General features: G+C 33.6%; 1 protein-coding gene across 1 annotated transcript; it reads right to left on the reverse strand.

Moving 5' to 3' along the window:
- Positions 1-2,534: 2,534 nt before the first annotated feature.
- LOC111712095 (uncharacterized) lies at positions 2,535-8,397 on the reverse strand. The gene is made up of 5 exons (XM_023486614.1): positions 8,355-8,397; positions 4,853-4,955; positions 4,182-4,244; positions 3,475-3,529; positions 2,535-2,823 (listed from the first exon to the last, which is right to left on the reverse strand). The coding sequence occupies exons 1-5, from the start codon at positions 8,356-8,358 to the stop codon at positions 2,722-2,724; spliced, it is 327 nt and encodes a 108-aa protein (XP_023342382.1). The 5' UTR covers positions 8,359-8,397; the 3' UTR covers positions 2,535-2,721.
- Positions 8,398-14,580: the final 6,183 nt, after the last annotated feature.

The following is a 14,580-nucleotide window of genomic DNA, read 5'->3' on the forward strand; positions in this document are numbered from 1 at the left end:
TCACAATGAGCATAATCTGTTAAAGAATGTGTCTGTAACAGACGAGACTTGAGAGTACTGTAAGGATCGGCTACAGGTGGGTTCCTGATGATGTCGACGACGTTATCGATTTCCTTCTGGGGTAAAGAAGCCACAACATGATGGAAATTGGTGCTGCTGGCGGTGATGTTCTTGAGATGGAACTGCGACTCTGCATTAATGAACCAGGATTCGCAACTGTCAGGCCAGAAAAAAAGAAGTTTAACTCAAAACACTGAGTTTTTATGTTTATGAAAAACTGAACAACTCGGTGGGTTGTTTCACTTTTAGAACTTAAGAAAAGGTATTCAAATCACGTCAGGGTCACCAATTTGGCGATCAGCTAAATAAACTTCGAAAGGTTCAAGATTAACTAACTATATATTAATGTCTAAATTACATGGTTAAAAAGTCTGGTGAAATACGTGGCTCAGGAAACTCCCCTTTAGCTTCTCAGCTGCCGCGGAGAATTCTCCAAGAAGGACGACTTTCATAACCGCCACAAGATAAACTATGATGTTCAAAAAATTGAAAATCCAGCTGTTAGTCTTGATTTTTATTAATCTCAGGCTTAATATTGCATTAGACGGAATTGATTAAAATTATGCAGTCTCCAGTCTCATCTCTCCATGTATTTATTTAAGATAATAATAATTTAAATTGAATATTTCTTTTACAGTGTGCACTGTCCAGTTTAAAAACTGATTGTGCAGAATACAGTTTAATGACTGTACAGTAAACATTGTCTAGTGTAAAGAATTAAGCTTGTACAGAGTACATTCTAATGACTGTACAATGAACAGCATACATTGAAAAGAGTGAAGATTGTACAGAGTACAGTTTAATGACTGTACAATGAACAGTGTACATTGAAAAGAGTGAAGATTGTACAGAGTACAATGTACAGTGTACAGTGTAAACAGTACAGACTGTACAGTGAACAGTATAATGAATGTACAGAGACAATGCACAGTGTACAGTGTAAACAGTACAGATTGTACAGTGTACAGTGTAATGGCTGTACAGAGACAATGAACAATGTAAAGTGTAAACAGCACAGACTGTACAGTGTACAGTGTAATTGCTGTACAGAGACAATGCACAGTGTACAGCGTAAACAGTACAGACTGTACAGTGTACAGTGTAATGGCTGTACAGAGACGATGAACAGTGTACAGTGTAAACAGCAAACTGTTCACTGTACAGTTTAAACAGCACAGACTGTACAGTGTTCAGTCTTTACTCTTTACACTGTACAGTGAACAGTTAAAGAGTACAGACTGTACACTGCAATGTAATAGGGCAAGGAAAATTAATTGCTGTTGCGTATTTTCTGCGTACATATTGAACAAGTTTTCTCTGGGCAGTGTTAAGTCAGCATTTCTTTTCAATTTTTATGCCGGAGATACCTCCATCTATATATAATATTAGAACCAACTACTGGGGATACCTTTTAAACTTTAGAATGAGATATCCTTATTCATGATCTCTTAGTCTGATTATCCAATGTTCAAACTTTTGATTACGTTTGATGACCATTACAGATATAATGCTATATGATTATGATTGGACTAATATCTGATTGAATTAAATTCAGCCGTTCACAAGCCGGATTTTAGAGCATTTAAACAAATGTAAATTCAATCAGGTTAATATGAAATTATCAAAAAACATATTTAAGGACTATTGTCATTTGTATGCTAGCCTTAATAAACATCAATCCAAAACTTGTGTTTGTTTAATTGATATTTAGTTGAATTGATATGATACCATCAACACTAGAAATCAAAACCGTTTTTTTAAAAGTTAAAGAGTACACCTTAACATGTAACGCTAATTGATCAAATTTTTAACTTCTTTTTTGGATATCGAATGTGTTTTAAATTAATCTTGGGTTTAGTAAAACCAGGAGTTTAAGCATTAATCTTGATGTCCACCATTCTAAAGTTTTCAGCTCTGAATACATTAAAGATATTATGAATATTTTATTGTTTAACCATGATGAAAAAACTATTCATCGTCAGAGTGGGTCCATAAATTTTGTTCTAGGATTGAACCTGAAATTGGAAAAACAACTGCCGATTGTTAGACTCAAGATCTCAACATCAATTTGGAATTGAGTTTTTGCAACAAACTTAAATTTTCTATCCCCTATATCTTTGCAACCAGATGGTGTAAACCTTTGATATTTCAAACTAAGACTTTTTGATCTACCAGAATTAAAAGTTTGAAATATCAAAGGTGTAGGAAAACGGGTCCCTAAATTATAAGAATTAGAAAATCTTAGTTTGAGGCAAAAACTCAATTCCTTTAATAAAATTTTAATTGTTTCATTACAATTAAGCATTGTACGGTATTTTTGATTCGCCTATTTTATTCAGATACATATGATTCTCCATTTCAGGAATAACAGACCCAACTTAGCCTTCCTATCATCTTGAATCTTGACATTTATTGACAAAAAATATTTTAAACAAAAAAATAAAAGTGTTTGTGAATGTTTTATTATATTCGCATCCAAACAATATTAACAGACTTAGATTTATATTTTAAATAACAGGGTTACTCATTACATGACTTAAAACTTTTGACTTAAATTATTTATAGTTTTGAGTGACTAACTTAAACCTAAACTAAACTGTATTTTTCAACAGATTTTAGGTCTAAATTCTCATTCTGTGCGGGTACCCTGTGTAAGACAGGTTAAATGTTTGTCTGTACAGCAAAGTAAATCATTTCCATTAAAAATATAAAACTGGAGAAGAGAATTCCTAGTCCTATCACGAGAAATAGGAAAACTGTACTCTGAAAATAATTTTATTTTGTAGACTTTTTTTTGAACTAATGGTAATGGTTGATAATGGTATTTTCCTTTTTCATTTAAAGCTACAAGTTGTTAACGATCTCAATGTTATTAATTATGTTATTAATCATAGCAGCAGCTATTTTATAAATTGTTAATGATGCCAGCTGTTAACAAGCCGTTAAAAATTATTTAATGTAAAAAAAAATTCAAAATGTGTAACATTCTATTATTTAACAAATAAGTGGGGGGGGGGGGGGGGGAGGGAAGGCAGAAGAAGGTGTTTAGGATCATCGAATACATATAAAACTATCTGTTATTAATAATTTCTGCAAGTTTTATGCAATTTTGAGCAAGAAAAAGGAGAAAAATTGCCTTTAATTTAAGCTTTACCTTTAAATATTCAATAGCAGTCCCTTTAATTTAGCTTTACACCTTTAAATAATCAATAGCAGTCCCTTTAATTTATCTGTATCTTTAAATATTCAATAGCAGTCCCTTTATAAAACACATTCATTTAGTATTTTTTCATAAACCTTTTTTTTTGTAAGTGAGTGATTTTAAGAATTAACGGTTTTTGCTGTGTGTTAACAAACTCTTCTGTTATTTTTCAAAAACTTCTTTTTGGTTAACTAGACTTTGCCCAGCCCTACCTGAATCCCAAGTATTAGATTAGAATCATTACAAGGAGTGATTTTTCGAGTTCCCCTAAAAAATATACATCAAAGTAATTAATTATGACACTTTAGGTTTGTAGACCTTGCAGTACTATTAATATAAATAATTGATCTCTGCTCTGTGATGGCCAAGATGCTCCATCAGACATTTTATAGCTATGCTGTCAAAGCTCAACTTTTTTCCTGACGGAAAAGATTTTATGTCAAATGTTTTTTATATATGGTGTTGAATATTCAAAAAAAAAATTCTGATTTTTTTAGACACTAACTTCATCAAAATGATATTAAACATTGCAGATATATAGTGTCTGTTGTAAACAAAGGAATTGAGTCTTTGCCACAAACTAAAATTTTCTCAGCCAAACATTATTGCAACCTGATGGTGTTAACCTTTGATATTTCAAACTTATATTACATGATTTAACAGAATTCATAGTTAGTAATATCTACGGTCTACAACATTGTGTAACAAAGATCTAAAATATAATTTTGTGGCAACAACTCAATTCCTTTCTATGAACTTATTCAGTATTGTTTATGATGTTGGAGCATAAGTGAAGTAATGAGTCAATGCTTTGATTTGTGCTCACATTGATTAAAGTGTATACTGGGCACTAAACTATTGATAGTAGAGATAATATTAGAAAATTTTAAGAGAACTTTGAGAGACACAAAATTTTAACCTTTTGCTGTTTTCTAAGATTGTATCCACAACTCCAGTTTCCTTCATTATTTGAAGCTGCTTTCTGGAAAAAAAAAACCTTAGTAAATAGTCAATCAAAATCAACGAGGATAATAATAGCAATAATAATAATATTATCAACAAAAACAAAAAGAAGGTTAATAGCAATTATTCTTGCTCTCTTGGTTTGCTGAAATTAAAGAGTATTGTACAATAAAACAGTTGTAAAGTTTTAAGTCAATTTCTCGAAACAGGAACATCAGATAGATGTCATATAGGCCTGGATCAACTCCTGAGANCTTAACATTTATTTAAAAAAACGATATTGTTTTGAAATATTTGAATAAGACAGGGTTAAAATCGGTTCCCCCCCCAAAAAAAAATCGATCCAGGAGTTCATGATTTATGATCTTACATAAAAACAGACAAAAAACAAATATCACTTCTTAATATAGGTACTATTTAACCCAGCTCTGCCTAAAACGAAGTATTCTCTACAAAAGTCAACCTTCTCAACTAAGAACCATAAAACCAATCTGAGACAACTCCTTTGGTTCTACCAAGTTCCCCAATCAGAATGTGAGGCAAATCAGTCAAGTGGCTGATAAAATATATGATTTGACAAACAGAGATTACTACTTATCTAAAAATATTTGTAGAGAATGGCAAAACCTGAATAAAGGAGTGAATGGTGAGTTTTTTCGAAGATAAACCCCAGTCTGTGATGGTAAAGAAGCATCAACTGCTATCCTGGATGCCTCGCAAGGGTATTCAGCTAAAACACATCAGCTATAATTGATGTAACTGATACAGCTGTACTGTTGTTATTTTCAATAAAGACGTAGATGATATTTTTTACATTACAATTAGAAAGAATTTATTTTCCTAACATGTTTATACAATACAGATAATAGTAAACTCAGTCAGAGCTGAAAACTTTAGAATGAGGGATATCATGATTAATGCTTAAACTCCTGGTTTAGTAAAACCAGGATAATGTTAAAACGCATTCAATATCGAAGAAAGAAGTTAAACATTTAACCAATCAGCAATCAGCATGTTATTTTAAGATGTACTCTTTAACTTTTGAAAACCCAGTCTTAATTTCTGGTGTTGATGGTGTCATATCAATTGAACAAAACAACCATTGAACGTATTTAAGTTTTGGATTAATGTTTATTAAGACTAACATTTAAAATGACAATAGTCCTAAAATATGTTTTTAATAATTTCATATTAACATGATTAAATGTATATTTGTTAAAATGCTCTAAAAGAGAGCTTGTGAATAGCTGAGTTTAATTCATTTGGATATTAGACCAATATAGGATTGTGTCTGTAATTGTTATCAAACCTAACTTTTATGCAGTAGAAATATCCAAAAAGAGGATTATGGAGACAATCAAAAGTGTACATTAGATAATCAGATTAAAGGATCGTGATTAAGGATATCTCATTCTAAAGTTTTCAGCTTTGGGTTGTTTTCTCTCTTTTCACACTTCTTCCCACAGAATTAGTTTTGTCAATTACCATTATGTCAACTGGCCCTAATATGTACACAGGACAAATTTTGTTCACAAAATATACATTTTTTAGATTATTGATCTGATAGACTCCAGATTTTCAAACCCCAAACTTTATATCGTGGATCCCAATCTTTTCATTGGAGACCCCAAACTTTTAGTTTTTGAACTCAAATTTTCATGAAAAACCCTTAGATTTTCAGTGGAGACCTTAAACTTTTCGTTTTAAACCCCCAATTTTCATTGGAGATCTGGGGAGGCTCTTGTGTAAATCTGAAAATTTGAGGTTAAAACAAAAAGTTTGGGGTCTTTAATGAACATCTTGTGGTGTCTTCACTAAAAATCTGGGGCTTTGGTGTAAAGTTTGGGGTCTTGGAAGAAAAGTCTAGGGACTTCAATGAAAATCTTGCGGCTCCAATGAAAAGCTGGGGTCTCAACTGAAAATCTGGTGTTGATCTCCAATGAAAATTTAGGGTTTAAAACGAAAAGTTTGGGGTTTCCAATAAAAATCTGGGGGTCTACTATGAAATTATGGGGGTCTCCAATGAGACTATCATACAGGTCTCTGACTCCCAATATTGTTCTCCTTCCCCCTCTCGCCTCCCTATATTAACTTTTGAGACTAAGTTCATTTTAAGAAAACATTAGATAACAATGATTGCAGTGTACAGTGTAATTGCTGTACAGAGACAATGCACAGTGTACAGTGTAAACAGTACAGATTGTACAGTGTACAGTGTAATGGCTGTACAGAGACAATGAACAATGTAAAGTGTAAACAGCACAGACTGTACAGTGTATAATACGTCTCTGGCTCTATATCTTATTTTGTTTACAATTGAAAACTGGTTTCAAACAACAATATGCAGTATGCAGTACACAGTTCGGAAACAATATGACCGGAAAGTATGAAAATCTAACAAGTGTGCTCAACTAGGATGTACTGTTGTTGACTTTAAAAGGCACTATAATAAAACAAAGAGATCTGAAATGGATATTTCTTAACATTTATTTTAAAAAACGATATTGTTTTGAAATATTTGCATAAGACAGGGTTAAAATTGATTGGTTTAGAAATTAACAAAGGAATAAATAATGAATATTTGTAGAGCTTCATGTTGGTGGAGCAGATCAACAGGAACTGGTTCAACAGGGCTTATCAAACATAGTAGATAGAGATCTTGGCTTGTCTTGCTGGCTTTAAGCGTTTATGTTGTCTCTGGAAAGCATGATGCACTGGGAACCCTCGGATATAAGCAAGCCTGCTGTTAGCTAAGTATCTGTATCATTATCATGAAGGAGTCAAGAGGCTCCCAGTGTCGGAGCTGTTACTAGCTCAACTCTCCTATTCTGACTGAGGGATTCATACGTCTTGAAAACAAGCAACGGGCAACGGCATCAGAGTCAGTAAAATCATCTTCCTTATATTTCGAATTTGTGTTGACATTACCGGTTAAATTAAAATGGGAGTTAAATTTAACAAAGAGTAAAACAAATTCCGAACTTCAAAATCCAACCAACCAAGATATAACCTGCCCAGATTTCCATATTTTAAAATGTTGACTTTAAAAGTCACTATAATAAAACAAAGAGATCTGAAATGGATATTTCTTAACATTTATTTAAAAAAACGATATTGTTTTGAAATATTTGCATAAGACAGGGTTAAAATCGGTTGGTTTAGAAATTAGCAAAGGAATTAATGATGAATATTTGTGGGCACTTCATGGGAGTGTTGTAGAGCTTCATGTTGTTGGAGCAGATCAACAAGAACTGGAACAACTGGGCTAATCAAACATAGTAGGTAGAGATTGCGGCTTGTCATGCTGGCTTTGAGTGATTATGTTGTCTCTGGAATGCATGATGAACTGGGAACCCTCAGGTATAAGCACGCTTGCTGTTAGCTAAGTATCTGTATCATCATCATGAAGGAGTCAAGAGGCTCCCTGTGTCTCTCCTATTCTGACTGAGGGGCTGGGAGGTGTAGAGGGTTGGGGGGGGGGGACGAAGGAGTAAGGGTGACATGTGGGCGGAAAAGGATTCATACTCCTTGAAAACAAGCAACGGGCAACAGCATCATAGTCGGTAAAATTGTCTTCCTTATATTTCGAATTTGTGTTAACAACTGTAAATTGTGGTAAATTTAAGCCAGTTGACATAGTGGTAATTGACAGAACTGATTCTTTGGACTTCTTCAAACAATCTGACACACACTTTTTGGTACTCAATCTATATGTCCCTCTTCTGGCAATTGTCATATCATAATCTTGGCAAAGGAATTGAGTCTTTGCCACAAACTCAAATCTTCACATCCCTATATCTTTGCAGTTTGATGGTGTTAACCTTTGATATTTCAAACTTACATTAACTATTAATTTAGGAATCATAGTTTGAAATATCTAAGGTCTACAATGTTTGATTGCAAAGATATAGGGATTAGAAAACCATACTTGGTGGCAAGAACTCAGTTCCTTTTATTTTTATTTTTGGTAACTTCCAAACTTTAACAGTTAAGACATCCCACATTTTATTGCAGCTGGCCTTAGTTCTATACATATATCAAAATTTGTTTTAAAAATTATGATCTAGAAATCTGGATTTATTTATTTTATTTATTTATTTATGTTATTTACTGGTTATGTTATAGTTACCCATGAATGCCTCTGCTTCATCACCATAACCAAGCACTAGATAGTTACTCTAAAACAATGGTCATAGTTAGTTCTAAGGGACATAACCAAGCACTAAATAGTTACTCTAAAACAATGGTCATAGTTAGTTCAAAAGGACATTACCAAGCACTAGATAGTTACTCAAAAACAATGGTCATAGTTAGTTCAAAGGGACATAATCAAGCACTAGATAGCTACTCTAAAACAATGGTCATAGTTAGTTTAAAGGGACATAACCAAGCACTAGATAGTTACTCAAGACAATGGTCATTAGTTAGTTCAAAGGGACATAAGATGTAATTTTAAATGATTCTACAAAAAGGTTTAAAAAAAGGTACAAAAAAATTCTGAAAAGGTTTAATGTTCCTGCAGAAATTCAGCTTTATATCAACACCCTGTATAATAACCAACTTTCACGTGTATTTACGGACAACTTCTCTACTGATGGATTCCCCTTTAATAGAGGAGTATTTCAAGGTGACCCACTTAGTCCCATCATTTTTCTGATGGTTTTAATCCAATCATTGAATTTCTACAGAGTAAAAATGATTATGGATTTAATCTGAATGAAGAGAAAATTGTTACTCTACCATATGCTGGCGACTTTTGCCTGATAACAACAGATCTGAGAAAACATCAAAAAATTCAAAATGAAATAAAATCCAAGATTGAAAGTATGGGAATGAGATTAAAACCAGAAAAATGTAGATCATTTTCCATCAGATCAGGTGTACCTAACATAATAAACTTTTTTATTGGTGAAACTGAAATTCCAAATTTATTTCAAGAAGAGCAGAAATTCCTTGGCAATCTTCTATTTCCTATTGGTAAACTTAGTGATACGTTCGATTACATCGAGAGTGAATTTGAAAAAAAACTTTTTTTAAGATCTAGATATTTATTATCTCCGTATCGAGATTATATAAATTGTACAAAATTGTTTACATGGATCAATTAAGAGTATTTTACATCAATATCATTTACATATATTTTGAGAAAATTATGGAGGATTCAATTTACGGATACATTTTTAAGGAAAAATTGTTGTTGAGGATACATAGACTATGTGAAAGCATACAAATTGAGAATTATACCAACGAGGAACATTTATGGTTCCTCGTTAATATCTGGGCTACCTAAACAAGGATAGTTGAAAGAGACAAGACTTCAGTGTTTTCGTTGTCCCCATATCATGAGACATCTTGGTTTCTCGGCGGTGAAGTTTGTCTCCGTTATCCACCGGCTTGGGAGGCGTTTCAGTTCTGTTCAGACGTTATATGTCCGTAGAGAAGTTCCGCCCCGAGATTGGTCCGGTTCTGGGATAAGTCAGACTCAGAGATCTGTCCGTCCATCAGCTAGCGCCAGGGTTTAGTTTTTACGTTATATTTTTGCAGAAATGTTCAGATCCGTGATCAGTCCGACACCAAGTTATTCCCTCAATCCGCTCTTTTTCCGGTTTCAGTTTAAGCTAAATAATGTAAAAAATATTTGTTAGAAATAGTTACCATGATTGAAGGTTTTAGTGTTGGCTCGATTATTCATTTTGACTCAAAATTTAGGTCTATTTCTGTTAAATAAAAAGTAAAGAAATCTTTTTCACATTTGCATGTAAGACATAAGATATTTTGAAAAAGTGGGGTTTTAATTTTAAACCAATCAGACAGTTAGTAGGCATTATTAAGTGTTGGAAAATGAGAAGGAATAATTAAAAAAGAGTATTATTAAGGTAAATTGAATTGAAAAACATTGAATAAAAAGACATTGTTTTCCTGCGAAGACACTATTTCTTTAAGGATTCTCAGTTTTATCTTTCATTTTCCTTTGTTAATTGTGGGATTCAACAGAGTTATTTTTAATAACACTCTTTTGTTTTTTAAAAAGCAGACAAAAGTGTTTCAAGTTCGTGACCTTAGCCTACTGTATAGGGTAAATAAAAAAATAATTGTAATTTTTCATAGACGTACTTGTGCGAGGCCCAGCTAGATCCCATGAAAATCTATTTTTACTGTAATTTTTTTCCAGAAAAGTTCACTCTGGGATGAGTCCAAAACCGAGATCCCCTCCATGACCACTTTGTCCTGTCCCGTGTTCGGCATGGGCGTGTTCCTCAACCATCAATTTATGTGCACGGGCAGCTCCAGCGACCATGATCAGCATGTTTCTCGTCCAACTATTTTTAAACAAATAAAACAAAAATGAACCAGTCATAGGATGCATAGAATGATTCTCAATTAGAACTTTTTTCTTAGGCGAGTAGGTAAAAAATAGATGAAGCTCAAGGTAAATTCTTTATTTAAGAATGAGGCTAGATTTAATTCAAAAAAGGTTTTTTTTTTTTTAAATTTTCAAAGGTGACATAATTAGTAAGGTCTCAAGAAATGTGTGGTTCCAAATGAAAATTAGATAAAAAGTGTCATCTTGAAATAGTTTAAAATCTTATTTTTTTCCTGCATCAGTCCTGCTGATGAGGTATGAAAAGATCAGTCTGATAGTCGTTGATTTCCGGAATTTTCAAAACAGATTTATCAAGACTGATTATTGATCATGGGTTTGACATTAAAAAAGCATTGTTTTTTTCCAAAAAATGACATAATGAGGGGGGGGGGGTTCAAGAAAAAGAAAAAAATCTCTTTTTTTCCTACCATTAAGAAATCAGCAAAAAGAAATTTAGGACTTGAGAAACAATTTTTTTTTTTTCATGAGTCAGTGTTAGAAATGTTTTTAAAAGGAAAAAAACAGTTCAGAATGAAGCTTTTAACACTCATTGTGCCACTGTTCAAAGTCTCATGCAGTGGTTCTATTTCCCTTCATTTTTTTGAAGGGAGGTTAAAAATAAATAATTAAAAAAATTTTGCTTTTCAACTTTACATTAAATTCAGTTTTCCGAATATTTTCATATAAAATGAGTATATTTTCTTTCTTACAGATATCTTCAAGCTATTTAGCCACTTTTCACTCCTCAGGTTTGAGATAAATGAAGTAGTTAGGCAATAGGAATAATTTAATTTGGAATAAAGGTATATAGTAGGAATAGTTTAAAGTTAAGAAATAATTTCCACTCTTCAGAAAAATTAAGATTATATCCTTTTGGGAGAATTTTTGGAAAATTTTAGATTTGCAAAAAAAGTGCTAGTTTAAAGCACAATGATATATTCCACTCTTAAAATAAATTAAGATTTTTTTTGGGAAAATTTTAGACTTGCAAAAAAAGTGCTAGTTTAAAGCACGACAATATATTCCACTCTTAAGATAAATTAAGATTTTTTTTTATAGAAAATTTTTGATTTGCGAAAAAGTGAAGTGGAATATAATTAGGGAGGAGGATAATTGTTATTGATCTAAACGTAAGAGGAGGAGGGGAGTAGGGGTAGTGTAAGTAGTGGGAGTAGGAGTAGGATGAGCTAGGGTATTAGGATAAGGAATTGGTAGGTGAAGAAGGTGTTACATACAGGAAGACCAAGAGGGGCTTGCCTTCCAGGGGGGGGGGTTACCCAAGAGAGGCGGCCACCGACGGTTTCAGGTCCTCGAACACACAGGACTCTCGATGAGCCTCAACCCATTGGGAGAATTTAACGCCGCATGGAATAGAGGGACCCAGGGTTGGTTTGGGCATGTCCATTACCAGCCTGAAGAGTGCACTTCTGGACCTTTGACTCATCAGACCAAAGTTCAGGACAAGAGAGGATTGAATCCTTGGACATGGGTACTGGCTTAGCTGCGCCACCTTTAATCCCTGCCCATGAGGTTAGACTCCCTCACAACTAAATCATCCCCTGCACAGGCCCCAACCCCCTCACCCTTTACCTCACTGGGGTTGTCCAACCCGTCCAGCATCCCCTGGAAGTCCACCATGTAGGCCTCTATTCCACCCTCCTCCACCTCCATAGGAACAAGTATGTTACTATCGGACATTTCTCTGAAAAATAACAACATAGAGAAAGTATAATTTATAACCTTAATGTGTGCATTAGCACAGTTATCCTTGTAGGATCCATGTGCGATGCATTCACAGTGATTTGCGTCGTGATTTTTATACATTTTTAAAATGTTTTCAAAATTTCTCTTTAAAATATCTTTAAGGTTTTTAATTTTATTCCGTCCTCGGTAGGAAGTAGCGGTTTGTTCCAGATTATCCAGAAACAAGAAGAGGTCAATTGTTTCATAGAAGGTTACATTTATATAAACCGTAATAAAATTTGTTGCATTTATTGCGATACTTGGATGAATAATTAGACTTAGATTACGTGATTCGTTAGAATCATCCTTGGAGGATGGACTCTTTACGAATTTTAATTTAAACAATATTGGTTGCTTTCCTCTGATATGAAAGTGGAGAGGCTTACACTGCAATCTGCATGACTTTCCTTTTTTGGATTCAACACAAAGTGTCTGACTTGTCTTGCGTGGTGACATCATGGTTTGGTTTGATAATACCTTTGTTGTGGGAGTTGCAATTATTACTACCCACTGCTCGGCGTCAGTTAAAATAGAACTATATATTGCAAGAAAAAATAATTTAAGGTTCATGTTCATATTCAACAAATAAGGGTTTATTAATTTTAGCGGTGTGATGAAAAATAAATTGTTTTAACTTTAAAGGTTCTAATAAATTTGGCCAGAAACCGAGGTATAAAGTTACACTATTTTCTGAGAAAGTATCGCTGTTGAAAATGTCTACTAGGTTGTTGAATCTCAGTTTCCTTATCAAGAGAACTTTTTCCAGTGTAAGATTTGCTCTGAAATGGTTCCTGGCTAATTTTTTGGCGGATTCTAGTCGTGCAATGATATCAAATATTCTCATGTCAAGGAAATTACCATTTGTCGACCAAAAAACATTACAGAATTTTCTTACGCAAACTGACAGTTCACCACAAGGGGTGTTTGCAATTATTGCGCTTTTAAAATGAAATGGAAAATCTGGAGATATTCTATATTGTTGGATTTCTTTAGCCCAAAAAGCGTTATTGTTTATTGATTTCCTAAAAAAAACACTTTTATTGCATCTATGTACGATTCGGTTTCCATCATTCCAAGGCCTCCCTGCTGTATTGCGTTATATACCATGTTTATATTTACTTTTAAATTCCCCTGCACGAACGAACCTATCTCATTTCTGAGGGTTTGTATTTGAGTCTCATTGAAAAAAAACTAATAAACGTTAATGCACTTTTGATTCAGGATGAATATAAAGTCTGGATCTGCAAACATTATTTCCTTCCTTCTATTCAATTTCTGCTCACTGTTCATACAATATCACAGAGTCATCTGAAAGAACTAGACACATTCACTGATAAATTTGTGAAAAAATGGACTGGATTACCACCCTGTGCAACAAATGCTGCTCTACACTTGAAACCTGGCCTAGACATCACTTCAATGTCCACCCTGTACAAAACAACTATGATGCAAGCATACACTAGGATAAGAATACTGGGTGATGAAACAGTTAACTCTGCCTTACAATCTAATATAGACAGGGAAAAAAATTGGCACCGCAAAAATTCCATCACAGACTATGCAGAAAAAATGTTTCAACAAGCCACATTAGAGAACTATGGTCAAGCAGAAATGCCTGAGTGGGATGACCAAGCTTCCAAACATCAATGCTATAAAAAAATGAAAACAACTGTAAGTGAAAAAGTATCTCGGAATATTTGACGTTTGAGTTGTTGTATTGAATTTTTTTATCATATTCTAGATGGTGACACTTTGAAAAATTGGAAACCCTTACTCAACAATCATTCTCAATAATATTCCGCGAAATAGTTTTATTGTATTTCTGTCCACCCTAACCGACATATGATAACACTTTCACGGTGAGCTTGCACATTAAGCGGTTTGAAAATAGACGCCAACTCAACCCTTTCTTTCATTTACCCATTAAGTTTGGATTTATACACATCTAACTAGTGAATTTGAGGGGTGCTATGGAAACCCCTCAACACGGCAACGTCTCAACGTGGAAATGCCTCAAAAATCGGTTTTGAGGAATTTCCGTTTTTTTGGGGGAAATCCCTCAAAACTGGAAAATGTTGAGGGATTTCCGAATATTTTTGAGGCGTTTCCTAATATTTAAAGTTGAGGTGTTTCCTCTTTTTTTTTGAGGCGTTTCCGTTTTTTTTTGAGGCGTTTCCGTTTTTTGAAAAAAGTTTTAAAACTTTATTTTGTTGAGGCGTTTCCTCTTTTTTTTGAGGCGTTTCCGTTT

This window comes from Eurytemora carolleeae, unplaced genomic scaffold, assembly GCF_000591075.1.
Source record: "Eurytemora carolleeae unplaced genomic scaffold, Eaff_2.0 scaffold1217, whole genome shotgun sequence".
Lineage (NCBI taxonomy): Eukaryota > Metazoa > Arthropoda > Copepoda > Calanoida > Temoridae > Eurytemora > Eurytemora carolleeae.